We start from the raw sequence: 18603 nt of genomic DNA, 5'->3' as shown, positions 1-18603 counted from the left end.
CTGTTCGCTTACTGTTAAATTAGTCATCTGAGATTAGAGACGGCTGAAGGAAGAAAGTTTCCCTCAAAGCTTTGCAACTGTATGTATACTGAACATATGCAAAAACAAAATGTGCGTCTTCGTTGGAAAGCGTCGGAGGTTTCTGTGCACGTCTCCCAACATGCAACGTGTCAAGCTGCTTTATTGAAGTTGCTATTAATACATTTCATCAGTTTGAAACCGATGGATTACTGAAGTGTCAGCGGCCTGACTGACAACATGTTGCTGAAGAAACACAAAACCATTACAAAGAGAGGCGAAATGACTTGAAATAAGAAAACACAAGACGCCAAGACGAGTCCCAGAAGGACCAGAGGGGGGGGGGAGGGGGAGGGAGGGGGGGAGGGAGAAGCAACATGACTCAACATGAACATTCACAGAATACATCTTATAATTATAACATCAATCTCACATGAGAAGTACTCTGATACTTTGTGTTACATGAGAAGTACTCTGTACTCTGATACTTTGTGTTACATAAGAAGTACTCTGATACTTGTGTCACATGAGAAGTACTACTCTGAACTTGTGTAATGAGAAGTACTCTGATATCTTTGTGTTACATGAGAAGTACTCTGATACTTTGTGTTACATGAAGAAGTACTCTGTACTCTGATACTTTGTGTTACATGAGAAGTACTCTGTACTCTGATACTTTGTGTTACATGAGAAGTACTCTGATACTTTGTGTTACATGAGAAGTACTCTGTACTCTGATACTTTGTGTTACATGAGAAGTACTCTGTACTCTGATACTTTGTGTTACATGAGAAGTACTCTGTACTCTGATACTTTGTGTTACATGAGAAGTACTCTGATACTTTGTGTTACATGAGAAGTACTCTGTACTCTGATACTTTGTGTTACATGAGAAGTACTCTGATACTTTGTGTTACATGAGAAGTACTCTGTACTCTGATACTTTGTGTCACATGAGAAGTACTCTGATACTTTGTGTCACATGAGAAGTACTCTGTACTCTGATACTTTGTGTTACATGAGAAGTACTCTGTACTCTGATACTTTGTGTTACATGAGAAGTACTCTGTACTCTGATACTTTGTGTCACATGAGAAGTACTCTGATACTTTGTGTCACATGAGAAGTACTCTGATACTTTGTGTCACATGAGAAGTACTCTGATACTTTGTGTTACATGAGAAGTACTCTGATACTTTGTGTCACATGAGAAGTACTCTGATACTTTGTGTCACATGAGAAGTACTCTGATACTTTGTGTTACATGAGAAGTACTCTGATACTTTGTGTCACATGAGAAGTACTCTGAACTTTAGAGTCTCTACTCGATACTTTGTGTTACATGAGAAGTACTCTGATACTTTGTGTTACATGAGAAGTACTCTGATACTTTGTGTTACATGAGAAGTACTCTGTACTCTGATACTTTGTGTTACATGAGAAGTACTCTGATACTTTGTGTCACATGAGAAGTACTCTGATACTTTGTGTTACATGAGAAGTACTCTGTACTCTGATACTTTGTGTCACATGAGAAGTACTCTGTACTCTGATACTTTGTGTCACATGAGAAGTACTCTGATACTTTGTGTTACATGAGAAGTACTCTGATACTTTGTGTTACATGAGAAGTACTCTGATACTTTGTGTCACATGAGAAGTACTCTGATACTTTGTGTTACATAAGAAGTACTCTGTACTCTGATACTTTGTGTCACATGAGAAGTACTCTGATACTTTGTGTTACATAAGAAGTACTCTGTACTCTGATACTTTGTGTTACATGAGAAGTACTCTGATACTTTGTGTTACATGAGAAGTACTCTGATACTTTGTGTTACATGAGAAGTACTCTGATACTTTGTGTCACATGAGAAGTACTCTGATACTTTGGTTACATAAGAAGTACTCTGTACTCTGATACTTTGTTGTCACATGAGAAGTACTCTGATACTTTGTGGTACATAAGAAGTACTCTGTACTTGAACTTTGTGTTACATGAGAAGAGTACTCTGATACTTTGTGTTACATGAGAAGTACTCTGTCCTCTGATACTTGTTGTTACATGAAATTACTCTGTACTCTGATACTTTGTGTTTACATGAAGAAGTACTCTGATACTTGTGTCACATGAGAAGTACTCTGATACTTGTTTACATGAGAAGTACTCTGCCTCTGAACTTTGTGTTACATGAGAAGTACTACTCTGATACTTTGTGTTACATGAGAAGTACTCTGTCCTCTGATACTTTGTGTTACATGAGAAGTACTCTGTACTCTGATACTTGTGTTACATAAGAAGTACTCTGTACTCTGATACTTTGTGTACATGAGAAGTACTCTGTACTCTGATACTTGTGTTACATAAGAAGTACTTCTGGTACTCTGATACTTTGTGTTACATGAGAAAGTACTACTCTGATACTTTGTGTTACCTGAGAAGTCCTCTGTACTCTGATACTTTGGTACATGAAGAAGTTCTGTACTCTGATACTTTGTGTTACATGAGAAGTACTCTTACTCTGATACTTTGTGTTACATAAGAAGTACTCTGTACCTCTGATACTTTGTGTTACATGAGAAGTACTCTGTACTCTGATATTTGTGTTACATAAGAAGTACTCTGTACTCTGATACTTTGTGTTACATGAGAAGTACTCTGTACTCTGATACTTTGTGTTACATGAGAAGTACTCTGTACTCTGATACTTTGTGTTACATGAGAAGTACTCTGTACTCTGATACTTTGTGTCACATGAGAAGTACTCTGATACTTTGTGTTACATGAGAAGTACTCTGATACTTTGTGTTACATGAGAAGTACTCTGATACTTTGTGTCACATGAGAAGTACTCGCTCTGTGTGGAATGCAGTATTCCCTGTTTGCTCTTCTTCCTGCTCTCCAACACAGCGAGCAGCAGAGATCTGTCCCTCCCTTCACAAAGCTTCAGGTATAAAGGTAAACAGCTGATTCAGTGCAGCCAGTGAACAGGAGCAGACGGAGCAGAGACCTGTTGTTCAGAGAAAGTGAAACTATTTGACACGATCACTGAGAGCTGAAATGGCGCAGCAAGCATATCGGCTGGACCCAGAAAAAATCAGCTGTTCCATCTGTCTGGATCTACTGAAGGATCCGGTGACGACTCCCTGTGGACACAGCTACTGCAAGAACTGTATTAAACGCTTCTGGGATGGAGAGGACCAGAAGTATATCTACAGCTGCCCTCAGTGCAGGCAGACCTTCACACCGAGGCCTGTCCTGCTGAAGAGCACCATGTTAGCAGAGTTAGTGGAGGAGCTGAAGAACACTGGACTCCAAGCTGCTCCTGCTGATCACTGCTATGCTGGACCTGAAGATGTGGGATGTGATGTCTGCACTGGGAAAAAACTGAAAGCCTTCAAGTCCTGTGTGCAGTGTGTGGCCTCTTACTGTGAGAAACACCTCCAGCCTCATTATGATGTGGCTCCATTAAAGAAACACAAGCTGGTGGAGCCCTCCCAGAAGCTCCAGGAGAACATGTGCTCTCGTCACGATGAGGTGATGAAGATGTTCTGCCGTACTGATCAGCAGTGTATCTGTTATCTCTGCTCTGTGGAGGAACATAAAGGCCACGACACAGTCTCAGCTGCAGCAGAAAGGACTGAGAGGCAGAGAGAGCTCGAGGGGAGTCGACTAAACATCCAGCAGAGAATCCAGGACGGAGAGAAAGATGTGAAGCTGCTTCAGCAGAAGGTGAAGGTCATCAATCGCTCTGCTGACAGAGCAGTGGAGGACAGTGAGAAGATGTTCACTCAGCTGATCCGTCTCATGCAGAAAAGAAGCTCTGATGTGAAGCAGCAGCTCAGATCGCAGCAGGAAAGTGAAGTGAGTCGAGTCAAAGAGCTTCAGGAGAAGCTGGGAGCAGGAGATCACTGAGCTGAAGAGGAAAGAACCGCTGATCTGAAGCAGGCTCGCACACACAGAGGACCACAACCTGTTTTCTACACAACTACCCCTCACTGTCCCCACTTCAGTGAGTCTACACTCTCCTCCAGCATCAACATCCCTCTCAGATACTTTGAGGAAGTGACAGCGGCTGTGTCACAAGTCACAGATGAACTCCAGGACGTTCTGAGAGAGAAGTGGACAAACATCTCACAGACTGGGACTGAAGTGGATGTTTTACTGTCAGCAGAGCCCAAGACCAGAGCTGGATTCTTAAAGTATTCACGTGACATCACACTGGATCCAAACACAGCAAACACACAGCTGTTATTATCTGAGGGGGGCAGAAAAGCAACATTCATGAGTCAACAACAGTCTTATTCTCATCACACAGACAGATTCACTGGACGTGTTCAGGTGCTGAGTAGAGAGAGTCTGACTGGACGTAGTTACTGGGGAGGTGGAGCGGAGCGGGGGAGGAGTTTGTGTAGCAGTCGCATACAAGAACATCAGCAGAGCAGGGGGGGGTGAATGTGAATTTGGATGGAATGATAAATCCTGGATGTTATATTGTGACAATAACAGTTATACATTTATCCACAACAAAGTCCACACTCCCGTCTCAGGTCTGCGTCCTCCAGACTCCGGAGTGTACCTGGATCACAGAGCAGGTGTTCTGTCCTTCTACAGCGTCTCTGACACCATGACTCTCCTGCACAGAGTCCACCACACATTCTCTCAGCCGCTCTACGCTGGAGTTCGGTTTATATTATCTACTGGATCACTGCTGAGTTCTGTAAACTCAAGTAGACAGAAGTAATCTCTGGTTCTCCTTCCAGGGAGTCTTCTTCTCTCAGTGAGTAAACTAACCCCCCCGGCACTAAGTTGACATGTTCTATGTTTCATATTATATTCCAGATGATCAGCTGTACAATGAACCTGAATAATAATCACAATATAAGTGCAGGAGGTTTGTGTTGACACCAGGATGAAGTGTGAGCAGATAGTTTCCTGTGAATGTTGATCACAGATCACATTTACTTTGAAACACCAATGTTCTTGTGATGTTAACAGTGAAGTTGAACATGACCCTCATCCCTGGGTGGGGTTTGTATTAAACATGTTAAGACTAAAAAGACTTCTTCCTTTAAAATGAATGTGAACGTGTGATTTAAGGGAAGCGGCTTCAGCTCTGTGTTTAAAACTCTGAAAACGTATTTCGTCTCCCGTGTTTGTGCCGACGGCTGATTGTTGTGGCGTTTGTTCAGCTGTCACTCAAACATTGTGGGCGGTTGCTTGACGTCATCAGTGGTTGTGTAATGTGGGACTTTGTTTGGGTGGAGCTTGCTTCCCTCTGTCTGTGGAGCCATGGAGGCTCTCACTGCTCATCATTGTTGCTGTCCTCTGCATCAACATGTCCACTAACTTGTGTTGATGTATTGTGTTGGGTCTTATTCTAGATATTTTACTTCTCTCTGAGTACATTTGTAAAAGACGTCTATATGTTGTTGTTTCTGAGGGCTTATAGAAGTGTACTTATCCTGATCATAATCCATCAGCAGAGGATTCATTCTTGTCTTTCACATGCTGACATTGTGCTCAAAGTGAAACGTGTACATGAAGTCATTGAACTTTACTGATGTGAGAACACAAAGTGCAGCTTCACATGATGAATAAACAAACATCAAGTTCTTTTCTTCTTGTCTTCATTCCAGGGTACAAACAAAGCTGACGGAGACAATAACTGAGAAACTTTTTCCTGCTGAAATATCACAAAGAACATAAATAAATGCATGACTATATAAAATAAAATGTGTATAATTATATATTTAGAGTTACTCTAATGATGTGATTATTATAGAAGCACTATTAATCTCAGGTTAGACTATAAAACCTTCTGGGTGGTTTACTTGCTGCTCTTAGATGCTTTTACTTTGTCGAACATTATTTAACAATACCTCCATTTCTATCGAAGCTATTTTAAACTCAGTCTGCTCTATAACTGTGCGCACTTTATTCCTTGATGAATTACTATAAAAGGACTAAATTAATGTCTTTGTTGAAAAAAGACTATTTATTGTCATTTTACTATAAGGTGGTTTTTCATTTAAATTATCCATCCATTGGAATTGACTGACAAAAATAACACATAATAAAGTATTTTAATCAAATTAAATTGTTAGTTTTTTGAGTGCATTTAGAGTATTAATATAGTATTATCTTAGGAACATTGTGTTCTGAATTTATTGTCATAAATGCGTCTATTTCTACTTTAATTATTTATTTTACGTTGGATTTGTTTAATTTCTGTCGTATTGTTCTGTGTTCGTATTGTTTCTCATCTTCATCTGTATGCGAGAGATGCTGAGGTTTTATCTTGACATTGTGTATGTTGACAGTTTTTAAATAAAGTTTTTAAAGTGCTCAATAGCAGTTCAAACATGGCGGCCATCGAGATGTTGACAGTTTTAAATAAAGTTTTTTAAAGTGCTCAATAGCAGTTCAAACATGGCGGCCATCGAGATGTTGACAGTTTTAAATAAAGTTTTTTAAAGTGCTCAATAGCAGTTCAACATGGCGGCCATCGAGATGTGACAGTTTTAAATAAAGTTTTTTAAAGTGCTCAATAGCAGTTCAAACATGGCGGCCGTCGAGATGTTGACAGTTTTAAATAAAGTTTTTTAAAGTGCTCAATAGCAGTTCAAACATGGCGGCCCGTCGAGATGTTGACAGTTTTACTTCTGAACGGTTTCTTCGGTTTCGTCTCTTCTTTGTTCTTTCACATCGGAGACCACCGGGAAGAACTGCTTCATAGAGGAGATGCCGGACGACACGGGGCTCATGTGTGAGTTTATACCGGGAAACCGGGAGTTTATACCGGGAACCCGGCCCCTACTAACGTTCACTAGCTAAGTTTACTTTTAGCTAACATGCTAACAGCTGAACAACTTGTTATGAGGAAGTTCCTCATAAAGCTAAAAGTACAACAGTTTAAAGTTATTTTCCGTTTTCAAATGAGAGTTACGGTCCAATTAATTATAACCATAGTGATTTAAAGCTTTAACACAAAGTTTATAATGTTTAATTTACATGATGTAACCTGTCATAAGTCTCTTTGGCAGGGGACACAGAACAGGGGTTCTTCAGTCACACAACATGCAAGACATGCAATTAAACACTTAAATGATTATTATAACAACAAATTAAACACTTAAATGATACAAAACAATCCACGTACTAACAACAAGGGACACACTCATAAGGACACCCAAAGCCAACATAATGTAAAATAATGAACTTAATAAGATTATGTCAAAGTAAAAGTCTGTAACGCACACTGATACAAATAATAAATACTTTTGATTTTATTTGATTTAAAGGGGGAAACTGAAACTAAAGCAACTCATTGACCAATAAAGTATTCTGAGAGTAACATTTAGTTATTTCTATTTAAATCAATATGAGGCCTAAAAGTAAATAAACATTGCGTTTCACAAGCATAATCCATTCAGGGTACATTTGTGTATATTTATATTTCTTTGCAGATTTACATGATTCATACAACATATAACTCAACTAATGATGTATTATAATATGTGAATCTAAAGTAAAATAACTTCAGTGGCCACATTTAAAGTGATGAAAACATAAATGCATTAATAATTATAATAATTGCTGCAACGATTAGTCGATCAGCAGAAAAGTTAAATTCAAAATATTTGGATAAATGATTAATTGTTGGTAACTTTTATAAGTTTTTATATCATTAAAGTGATAATCTTTGACAGAACAAGACATTTAAAGACACCTATTTTGATCAGTGTTTGTGATGGATTGAATATGTTGGTTAATTCTAACTAATGTTCACTAATATTTTAATATTTACCGAGGGAAGTTAAGCTCATGGTTTTTGGAGACTTTGCACAATTTCAGTTTTATAACTTGGGAAATTATTTCAGGATCAAAATCCATATATTAAATCCAGATATTCCCAGACTTGCAGCCCTGGTGGACCTGGTTTCTCTGCAGGTAACTACCGGACTGAGCTGTACGATGAAACGGAGAGACGAGTACCTGCCGGCCTCTCAGGACGGTCCGCTTTATATGTTGAGGTCAAAGATCCTGATGATGAGGTTGTCCTGGATGGTAGCCGGTTAAATAAAACATGTTGTCTCCTCCTCCACACTAAACTGGAGTGTTTTTACACCTGAACACTTACAAGTTATTCAAATAAACAGCGTCCGAGTTTCCCACAGATGTTGGCTGTGATCATCCGACCTAAGAGCTAAGAGCTTAACATTTACAATGTTTAAATCATGTTATTTAATTCTACAAGACTCGACTGCATGTGACAAACAGGGATTCATCTCCTGGAGCGTGAAGTCTGATACATTTCTTTTTTACCAGACAATATAATGTTCCTCAAAGGATATTGCTTTATTTAGTTATATCTTAATAATATTTTCACTGCTTATTTTAGTTTCAGTTAATAACCCTGGTTTGGACACGTAAACAGTATGTTCAGGCTTTGTGTGAAATAAAGATATCCGTTACTTTAGACTTCAGATGAGGAACCAGGTGTCTCTGTCCACCTGCCGTCCTCTCAGCGTCTCTCTGTCCACCTGCCGTCCTCTCAGCGTCTCTCTGTCCACCTGCCGTCCTCTCAGCGTCTCTCTGTCCACCTGCCGTCCTCTCAACGTCTCTCTGTCCACCTGCTGTCCTCTCAACGTCTCTCTGTCCACCTGCCGTCCTCTCAGCGGTCTCTCTGTCCACTGCCGTCCTCTCAACGTCTCTCTGTCCACCCTGCCGTCCTCTCAACGTCTCTCTGTCCACCTGCCGTCCTCTCAACGTCTCTCTGTCCACCTGCTGTCCCTCAACGTCTCTGTCCACCTGCCGTCCTCTCAGCGTCTCTCTGTCCACCTCCGTCCTCTCAGCGTTCTGTCCACCTGCCGTCCTCTCAGCGTCTCTGTCCACCTGCCGTCCTCTCAGCGTCTCTGTCCACCTGCCGTCCTCTCAACGTCTCTGTCCACCTGCCATCCTCTCAACGTCTCTGTCCACCTGCCGTCCTCTCAGCGTCTCTGTCCACCTGCCGTCCTCTGAGCGTCTCTCTGTCCACCTGCCGTCCTCTCAGCGTCTCTCTGTCCACCTGCCGTCCTCTCAGCGTCTCTGTCCACCTGCCGTCCTCTCAACGTCTCTGTCCACCTGCCCTCCTCTCAACGTCCCTCTCACCTCAACGTCTCTGTCCACCTGCCGTCCTCTCAGCGTCTCTGTCCACCTGCCGTCCTCATCAGCGTCTCTCTGTCCACCTGCCGTCCTCTCAGCGTCTCTCTGTCCAACCTGCCGTCCTCTCAGCGTCTCTCTGTCCACCTGCCGTCCTCTCAACGTCTCTGTCCACCTGCCGTCCTCTCAGCGTCTCTGTCCCACCTGCCGTCCTCTCAACGTCTCTGTCCCACCTGCCGTCCTCTCAACGTCTCTGTCCACCTGCCGTCCTCTCAGCGTCCTCTGTCCACCTGCCGTCCTCCCACGTCTCTGTCCACCTGCCGTCCTCTCAACGTCTCTGTCACCTGCGTCCTCTCAACGTCTCTGTCCACCTGCCGTCCTCTAGCGTCTTCTGGTCCACTGCCGTCCTCCTCAACGTCTCTCTGTCCACTGCACGTCCTCTCAGCGTCTCTGTCCACCTGCCGTCCTCTCAACGTCTCTGTCCCCCTGCCGTCCTCTCAACGTCCCTGTCACGCGGCAGGCCGTCCTCTCAGAGTCTCTGTCCACCTGCCGTCCTCTCAGCGTCTCTCTGTCCACCTGCCGTCCTCTCAGCCGTCTCTCTGTCCACCTGCCGTCCTCTCAGCGTCTCTCTGTCCACCTGCCGTCCTCTCAGCGCTCTCTGTCCACCTGCCGTCCTCTCACGTCTTTGTCCACCTGCCCGTCCTCTCAAGCGTCTCTCTGTCCACCTGCCGTCCTCTCAAGCGTCTCTCCTGTCCACCTGCCGTCCTCTCAGCGGTCTCTGTCCACCTGCCGTCCTCCTCACGTATCTGTCCACCTGCCTGTCCTCTCAATCGTCTCCTGTCCACCTGCCGTCCTCCGGGATCTACGTCTCTGTCCACCTGCCGTCCTCTCAAGCGTCTCTGTCACCTGCCGTCCTCTCAAGCGTCTCTGTCCACCTGCCGTCCTCTCAACCTCTGTCCACCTGCCGTCCTCCACTCATCGTCTCTCTGTCCACCTGGCCGTCCTCTCAACGTCTCTCTGGTCCACCTGCCGTCCTCCACTCAGCGTCTCTCTGTCCCACCTGCCGTCCTCTCAGCGTCTCTCTGTCCACCTTCCGTCCTCTCAAGCGTCTCTCTGTCACCTCCTGCCGTCTTCTCAGACGTCTTCTCTGTCCACCTGCCGTTCAGCGTCTCTCTGTCACCTGCCGTCCACCTCACGTCTCTCTGTCCACCTGCCGTTCCTCTCTCAGCGTCTCTCTGTCCACCCTGCCGTCCTCTCAGCGTCTCTCTGTCCACCTGCCGTCCTCTCCAGCGTCTCCTGTCCACCTGCCGTCCTCTCAACGTCTCTGTCCACCTGCTGTCCTCTCAAGTCTCTCTGTCCACCTGCCGTCCTCTCAGCGTCTCTCTGTCCACCTGCCGTCCCTCTCAGCGTCTCTGTCCACCTGCCGTCCTGCTCAGCGTCTCTGTCCACCTGCCGTCCTCTCAGCGTCTCTGTCCACTGCCATCTCTCAACGTCTCTGTCCACCTGCCTTCCTCTCAACGTCTCTTTCCACCTGCCTTCCCTAGCGTCTCTGTCACCTGCCGTCCTCTCAGCGTCTCTGTCCACCTGCCGTACCTCTGCAGCGTCTCTCTGTCCACCGCCGTCCTCTCAGCGTCTCGCTTCCACTGCCGTCCTCTCGCGTCTCTCTGTCCACCTGCCGTCCTCATCAGCGTCTCTGTCCACCTGCCGTCCTCTCAGCGTCTCTGTCCACCCTGCCGTCCCTCTCAACGTTCTCTGTCCACCTGCCCTCCTCTCAACGTCCCTCTCAACGTCTCTGTCCACCTGCCGTTCCTCTCAGCGTCTCTGTCCACCTGCCGTCCTCTCAGCGTCTCTCTGTCCACCTGCCGTCCTCTCAGCGTCTCTGCTGTCCACCTGCCGTCCTTCCTCAGCGTCTCTCTGTCCCACCTGCCGTCCTCTCAACGTCTCGTTCCACCTGCCGTCCTCTCAGCGTTCTCTGTCCCACCTGCCGTCCTCTCAACGTCTCTGTCCACCTGCCGTCCTCTCAGCGTCTCTCTGTCCACCTGCCGTCCTCTCAACGTCTCTGTCCACCTGCGTCCTCTCAGCGCTCTGTCCCCCTGCCGTCCTACTCAGCGTCTCTGTCCACCTGCCGTCCTCTCAGCTCTCTCTGTCCACCTGCCGTCCTCTCAACGTCTCTGTCCACCTGCCGTCCTCTCAGCGTCTCTGTCCACCTGCCGTCCTCTCAACGTCTCTGTCCACCTGCCGCTCCTCTCAACGTCTCTGTCCACCTGCCGTCCTCTCAGCGTCTCTCTGTCCACCTGCCGTCCTCTCAGCGTCTCTCTGTCCACCTGCCGTCCTCATCAACGTTCTCTCTGTCCACCTGCCGTTCTTCTCAGCGTCTCTCTGTCCCACCTGCCGTCCTCTCAGCGTCTCTCTGTCCACCTGCCGTCCTCTCCAGCGTCTCTCTGTCCACCTGCCGTCCTCTCAGTGTCTCTCTGGTCCACCTGCCGTCCTCTCAACGTCTCTCTGTCCACCTGCCGTCCTCTCAACGGTCTCTGTCCACCTGCCGTCCTCTCAGCGTCTCTCTTGTCCACCTGCCGTCCTCTCAGCGTCTCTCTGTCCACCTGCCGTCCTCTCAGCGTCTCTCTGTCCACCTGCCGTCCTCTCAACGTCTCTGTCCACCTGCCGTCCTCTCAGCGTCTCTGTCCACCTGCCGTCCTCCTCAGCGTCTCTCTGTCCACCTGCCGTCCTCTCAACGTCTCTGTCCACCTGCCGTCCTCTCAGCGTCCTCTCTGTCCACCTGCCGTCCTCTCAGCGTCCTCTCTGTCCACCTGCCGTCCTCTCAACGTCTCTGTCCACCTCCGTCCTCTCAACGTCTCTGTCCACCTGCCGTCCTCTCAACGTCTCTGTCCACCTGCCGTCCTCTCAGCGTCCCTCTCAACGTCTCTGTCCACCTGCCGTCCTCTCAGCGTCTCTCTGTCCACCTGCCGTCCTCTCAACGTCTCTGTCCACCTGCCGTCCTCTCAGCGTCTCTGTCCACCTGCCGTCCTCTCAACGTCTCTGTCCACCTGCCGTCCTCTCAACGTCTCTGGTCCACCTGCCGTCCTCTCACAGCGTCGCTCTGTCCACCTGCCGTCCTCTCAGCGTCTCTTGTCCACCGGCCGTCCTCTCAGCGTCTCTATGTCCACCTGCCGTCCTCTCAACGGTCTCTCTGTCCACCTGCCGTCCTCTCAGCGTCTCTCTGTCCACCTGCCGTCCTCTCAGCGTCTCTCTGTCCACCTGCCGTTCCTCTCAGCGTCTCCTCTGTCCACCTGCCGTCTCTCAGCGTCTCTCTGTCCACCTGCCGTCCTCTCAACGTCTCTCTGTCCACCTCTGCCGTCCTCTCAGCGTCTCTCTGTCCACCTGCCGTCCTCTCAAACGTCTCTGTCCACCTGCCGTCCTCTCAGCGGTCTCTCGGTCCAACCTGCCGTCCTCTCAGCGTCTCTCTGTCCACCTGCCGTCCTCTCAGCGTCTCTCTGCCACCTGCCGTCCTCTCAACGTCCTGTCCACCTGCCGTCCTCTCAACGTCTCTGTCCACCTGCCGTCCTCTCAACGTCTCTGTCCAACCTGCCGTCTCTATCAGCGTCCCTCTCAAACGTCTCTGTCCACCTGCCGTCCTCTCACCACGTCTCTGTCCACCTGCCGTCCTCTCAGCGTCTCTCTCTCTGTCTTCCAGCTGGTTTTGTCTCGGTCTCACGGCTCAGAGGGAAGCTTCAACTTCACATCACAGAAACCGGGTGGATTCCAAATCTGCCTGCAAGTCCAACTCCTCACAGCGCCCCCTGCCTGCTGAGGCTTGTTGGTGGAGAAGAAACATTTATTGCTTTTGTTTTTGTCTTTAACGCAGTTATTAAATAAATGTCCCGTTGCAAAGCTCTGCAGCTCAAAGGTAAATGTTCCTCCTGCAGGCGGTTTCACCTGGACATCAGAGTGGCCGAACGCACAAACAACTACGCCGAGGTCGCTGCCAAGAAAGACTGACGGAGCTGCAAGCTGAGAGTCCGACAGCTGACGGAGCAGGTCCTGCAGATCCAGAGAGTACAGGACTACCACAGGGTGTGTGTGTGTGTGTGTGTGTGTGTGTGTTGTGTGTGTGTGTGTGTGTGTGTGTGTGTGAGTGAATAATTATATTATATTCATCTGTGTAATTGCCATTTGTAATCGTTTAATATTTAGTTTATGTAAAGCACTTTGTAATCAAAGGGCTGCGGCAGTATGACAGTATGTCCACGAGACATACTACATACGATGTTCAAAGAGTGTGTGTGTTTGATTCACAGTTGAGGGAGAAAGACTTCCGTCAGCTCAGCCACAGCATCAACATGTGGATCTTCTGGTGGCCCGTCGTGCGCTCGCTGTACGTGGTGTTCACCATCATGTGGAACACCAGGTCCTGCTAAGATCTGCGTTCCTTCCTTTTGACTCGTGTACGTCGATAATAATCAGGTTTCACTGACTTCTACTTTCGGGTGCACAGAGTTACATTTAATACTTTTTAAGTCCAATTATGAACATGTAACGGTAAACATTAAATAATGTATTATTATATGACATTCTTTCAGTGCTTTACAGAACATTAACTTCTCTGATATAATTATTTAAATGAATACGACCTGGACAGAGATAAGTGAACTAAGCTGCCGTTATAATAAGTGTAGAAATAAAAGCTTCAATTATAAATATCCAGGGTTCATTTGTAAATAATACAGAAAACATTTTAAGTAACATTTATTACAAACAACACTTGTTTAATTACATTTATTTTCTACTCTCTAAATCCTCTCTGCATGTTTACATCACATTTCTGATGCGATCATTGAAGAAGAATTTTATTTACATAACTTCATTGTAAAAAATAAATCTCTTGATCTCAGAGTTGGTACATTTATAGAAGAAAATATTGTAACAGATTTACATTTAATAGGAAAATACACAATGTTTTATTTACAGCGTGGCATCTGAAGTTATTTAACATCTCTCTTGTTTCAGGTGAAGTGAAACTTCTGTCTTCAGTAAACTTTGGACCTGCAAGGACCAAAGGAAAAAGGGACAAAGTATGAACTCTATGAATATTTCCAGAAGCATAATCAAAGATTTTCTGATAATCCCCCCCCCCCCCAACGTGAGATGGTCAGGACTTGGTCACCTGGAGAACGAGGATAAGGAGAGGAGTCCGAGCAGGAACTCGAGGGCGTAGAAGCCGAGCAGGACAGCGCAGAGGATGAACTCCAGCCGCAGGACGAAGGTCTGCAGCAGCAGGTAGTAAACAGCCAGCGCCGCGCAGGGGAACAGGATGAAGAGCGCCGCACACGACGCCAGAGAGCGCTCGCGACAGGTTTCCCCTTCCAACCTGAACAACCATAACGCACACTGAGGTCAGCGCTCGTTTCCTTCCACAAGAAGCCACGACAATCTTTTCTATAAGGAAGCTGGAAGAGTACGTCCCCAAATCTGATGCAGTCTGTCCGCAACAAGGCGCCATCGTTAGGATGCTTTTCACACCGCCAGACTCGGAGCCATGAGCAAAAACTCAATATCAATATCAATATGCAAATAATGCACCGTGCTCGTAGACGTCGCCGGGTACTTCAGCCGAGCTGCGGAATCTCGCTTTCACAGCTAAGCTTTTATTGAACTTGCACTTTCCGTGTCGTCTCTAGCGAGCAGACGGTAAGCCGCTCTAAAACATCAGTCGGGAAGTGATTTATAAAATAGATTTGACCAATTACTTTAGCATCTGTAAGACGTTTGAAAGATGAATTCAGGACATTGCACACACCATGTCGAGCTTTATTTAAAGATGATCTTTTATTGGACCAGAATATCTTCCTGCTCTCAGAAGTAACAGCAACTGCAAAGAGCAGCTGAGCAACGAGGTATCGTCACAGATTCTGGATTTGAATCCGTTAACTTGTAAACAATCACTTAAATCATGTGTAAGGTTGAATTTACTGAAATGGAAAATGAAAAGAATTGTAAATTTGAGTTCAACCTAGTGAATGAAATGACGTCCTCTATAAGCGTCGCTCTGTTTCTTGGTTCATATTTGGGTCGGATCGTTTTCAGTTCGGTTGTTTGGTTCCTAAACCGACCGACTGTCAACGATTCGCTCCGGGCTTCATGTGAAACACTCGGGTGTGGAAACTCCATTAACACCTGAAAACATCTGCAGAGCAGATAAATCTGAAAACGTATTGAACATTTCGCTGCCTGAGGTCATCAGTCCTTCATAAAGTCCTGGGACTCCGTGCCGGTGAGGTTCAGCTGAATAATTAAGTTAAATTAAAGTTAATTAAGTGTTTAGTAAAAACAAAATGTGCTGAGTGAGTTCAGACGCTGCGGCTTACTTTCTGGACAATTTAAAATGACCTGCAGTGTTTGTCCACATGGTGGCAGCAGAGAGGAGAAAGAATCCTCATGATGTGTGATGATAATGTGCGTTCAGGTGCAGTGTGTGCCGCTCACCGTAAAAGATCCGGAGAGTCTCCAGACCGAGGAAGAGCAGCAGCAGCACCACATCCAGAACCAGATTATCTGACGGGTAGGGCAGTAACATCCCTGCACGCAAGACACAAGTTTATGTTAAACGTGAGGGAAAGACGCAGGAAGTCCTGTGCGTTTGGAAATCTGTCATTCAGCAAAGCAGAAAGATGTTTTTTAAATGAAGTTCTTGGACCTGCCTGAGGCTTCACTGTGTCTGAACTTTATATGAACGTACTCTGTGTGCACTTTATCTCGGACCAATTGTTGATCCACTTTACTTAATAAAAACTGAAATGCTTCCTCATGCTTAAAACTTAATGTTGTTGTTTATCAGTGTTCCAGAAACTGACGGAGACTGTGATGAGAGGAAGAGGAAATGTTTTGGGTGACGGGTGAATGAGATGAAGAAGCAGCCGAGTGTGCAGGACTTAAATGCACAATGGGAAAGAAAATAAGATATTTCGTCTAATTCAACTAATAATCTGAACACTATTAATCACATATAGAATCTGAAGACGGATTCAGCAGACCAGGGGTGTCCAAACCCCTGGTCTGCTGTAGGGGTGACCCTACAGCAGTAGGGGTCCTACTGCTGTTAAGTTGCATAAAGTTGCATGTGAATAAAAAAGAAGCAATACATCTCTGGGGAAACACTGGATGTTTGCAAATGTTAGAATTAATGTTTTGATATGTTGTGATTTGTCTTGAAGCAGAGAGACAGTTATGATATGATATATGTATATATAAGATGAATCGAAGCCTCACCACATGTCACATGACCACCATGAACGCATACTTAAAGGTGGTCACTTGGAATTACTTTTATTGAACAATATGTGTGTTTCTTATTTGGACTTCATGAGATCTTTGCATTCAATCTTCCCAGACAGATGTAATATGTAATATACGTGTTGGCCCAGCAGGTCCCCACACCGACTCCACAATGAACTCAGCAGAACGTTTTGTTTGCTTTTGACAGACGTGTGAAGGTGTTACAGCTGCTGACACACCTTTATAGATGAACATCAGGATCTCTGCCAGGTAGAAGGCAGCAAAGTACCAGATGTTCAGGTAGAAGAGGACCTGCAGAGGAGTGGACGAAAGCTGAGGGAGACTGAGTCAAGGACAACATACCACACATACTCACGCACACACACACACGCACGCAGAGTGTGTGGGCATCATTTTCATGTGAAGGATACGATTGGTTGGCTCCCTGCAGAGAAGACGAGGAGACAGAACATGAGTAGCTTTTCTGATGTTTTGTTTATCATATTTACTAAACAAACGTTCCATATTACCAATTCTCTTATCTGCAAGTTTCATTTATATGCAAAAGTAACAAACATGACAAATTAATAAAATGTGCAGGGCGAGTAAAAATGACAATCTGACATGTTGGTGCAGTAGAAGTTCACATTTGAGTACAAGTAGAGCTGCACAATTAATCGAAATGTTCTGGAAATATAGACACAAAACTCAGAAGGGCATTATTATATATATATATATATATGTTCTTTATATTTATTCGTTAAGACCATTCTGAACTGAGTACTGCAGGGATACAACTCCTATTCTGCAGACAACAAACAATATGTTCTCATTCTGTTATTTATCTCCCCTTAATAGAATTATATTTTTATGAATGTTTATTTATTAGTATAAATATTATTTTGTCTATTTGGTTTTCCCCTCTGATGTGAATAATGATTTTAAAAAGTACATAGCTCTATTATACGTTAGCTTCGTTAGCTTCGTTAGTATTTGTACAGCTGTTTGTATCGTGTTACAGTTCCATGTGCCGAACAAGAACAAGAACAAGAACAAGAACATGAACATGAACATGAACAAGAACAAGACAAGAACCGACAAACAAGAACATGAACAAGAACAGAACAAGAACAGGAACATGAATCCGACGTCTAACGGGTTTAACTCACGTTTGACTGTAAAGATAAAATAAATACATGAAACTTAGCAAAGTTACTGAAGTCTACTAAAGCTACTGAATTATAAGCTAACATCGGCTAACGACCTCACACACGGGCTTTCTCTTTCCCGCTGTTTCTGTCAGTTATTTATAATAATACTGTATTAATACTTTCATATAAAACAGTATTATAGTTATGTCTCAATGTTTTATTCGTGCACAAAGAGTGTGGGACTTACCCGGCGCCATGTCTGATTGCCATGGAAACAGCTTGGGAGGAAGTGCCCCTTCTTTGGTGTGTGGTTCAACCCGGAGCGGGTTTTAATGTACTGCCCCCTACAGGCTGCGTGTGGTACTACTACTGTTTTCTTTATATCACATCCATGAGGTAATTTAATATATACACACAAAACTGTTCACACCAGGGGTACATAGACAACGTTTAAAAAAAAATACAAGAGAAGAACAAAGTAATACTAACAAGGTCATACAAATTCAAATACTATTATGAAATAAATAACAAATAATTTGTTTTTATTGCCTTCTCATACCTAAAGTTTTCTTCTCACGGTGCCATATTGATGCAGTTATTAAGAAAGGTCCAAAACTTGGTTTAGAGTCAGTCCATCTCTTCTTGGACTCTCTTCAAAAACAAAATATATTTATTTTCTATGTCATCACCTTCAAAACGTATTAAATGTTTTTTGATTGATTTGGTTATTTAAGCGTGATGAACCAATTAGTGCCCAGTCCATATGGGCTTACAATACATTGAGGTCTAAAGCAGCCATTATAATAAATAAAGAAATCAAATATATGTATTATTATTTAATTGGGGAAATAATTCAATATAAAGTAAATGAATAAATGCAATTTACTTTTTTTCTATTCTGTGGATATTTCTTTATTTTCAAATGAAATCTGCAAATGCATTTGATAAGTGAGGCTTTTATTTCTACATTACTACATGAATAAATAAATAACATTTATTTGACACATTTGGAGATGTAGT

General features: G+C 44.6%; 1 protein-coding gene and 2 pseudogenes across 1 annotated transcript; 2 read left to right on the top strand and 1 right to left on the bottom strand.

The window, feature by feature from the left end:
- Positions 1–3079: 3079 nt before the first annotated feature.
- On the top strand, positions 3080–5691 carry LOC115005459 (tripartite motif-containing protein 16-like; annotated as a pseudogene).
- A 975-nt stretch (positions 5692–6666) lies between these two features.
- Positions 6667–13578, top strand: LOC115005457 (transmembrane emp24 domain-containing protein 9-like; annotated as a pseudogene).
- Positions 13579–13854: 276 nt separating this feature from the next.
- On the bottom strand, positions 13855–17910 carry tmem216 (transmembrane protein 216). The gene is given in 7 exon segments (XM_029427280.1): positions 13855–14203; positions 14325–14514; positions 14517–14528; positions 15644–15736; positions 16672–16765; positions 16864–16877; positions 17831–17910. Coding segments are annotated over 7 exon segments (429 nt in total). The 5' UTR covers positions 17841–17910; the 3' UTR covers positions 13855–14187.
- Positions 17911–18603: the final 693 nt, after the last annotated feature.

Source organism: Cottoperca gobio, unplaced genomic scaffold (genome assembly GCF_900634415.1).
Source record: "Cottoperca gobio unplaced genomic scaffold, fCotGob3.1 fCotGob3_308arrow_ctg1, whole genome shotgun sequence".
Classification (NCBI taxonomy): domain Eukaryota; kingdom Metazoa; phylum Chordata; class Actinopteri; order Perciformes; family Bovichtidae; genus Cottoperca; species Cottoperca gobio.
The sequence above is the reverse complement of the archived record's forward strand: the minus strand, read 5'-3'. Positions and strand labels throughout refer to the sequence as shown.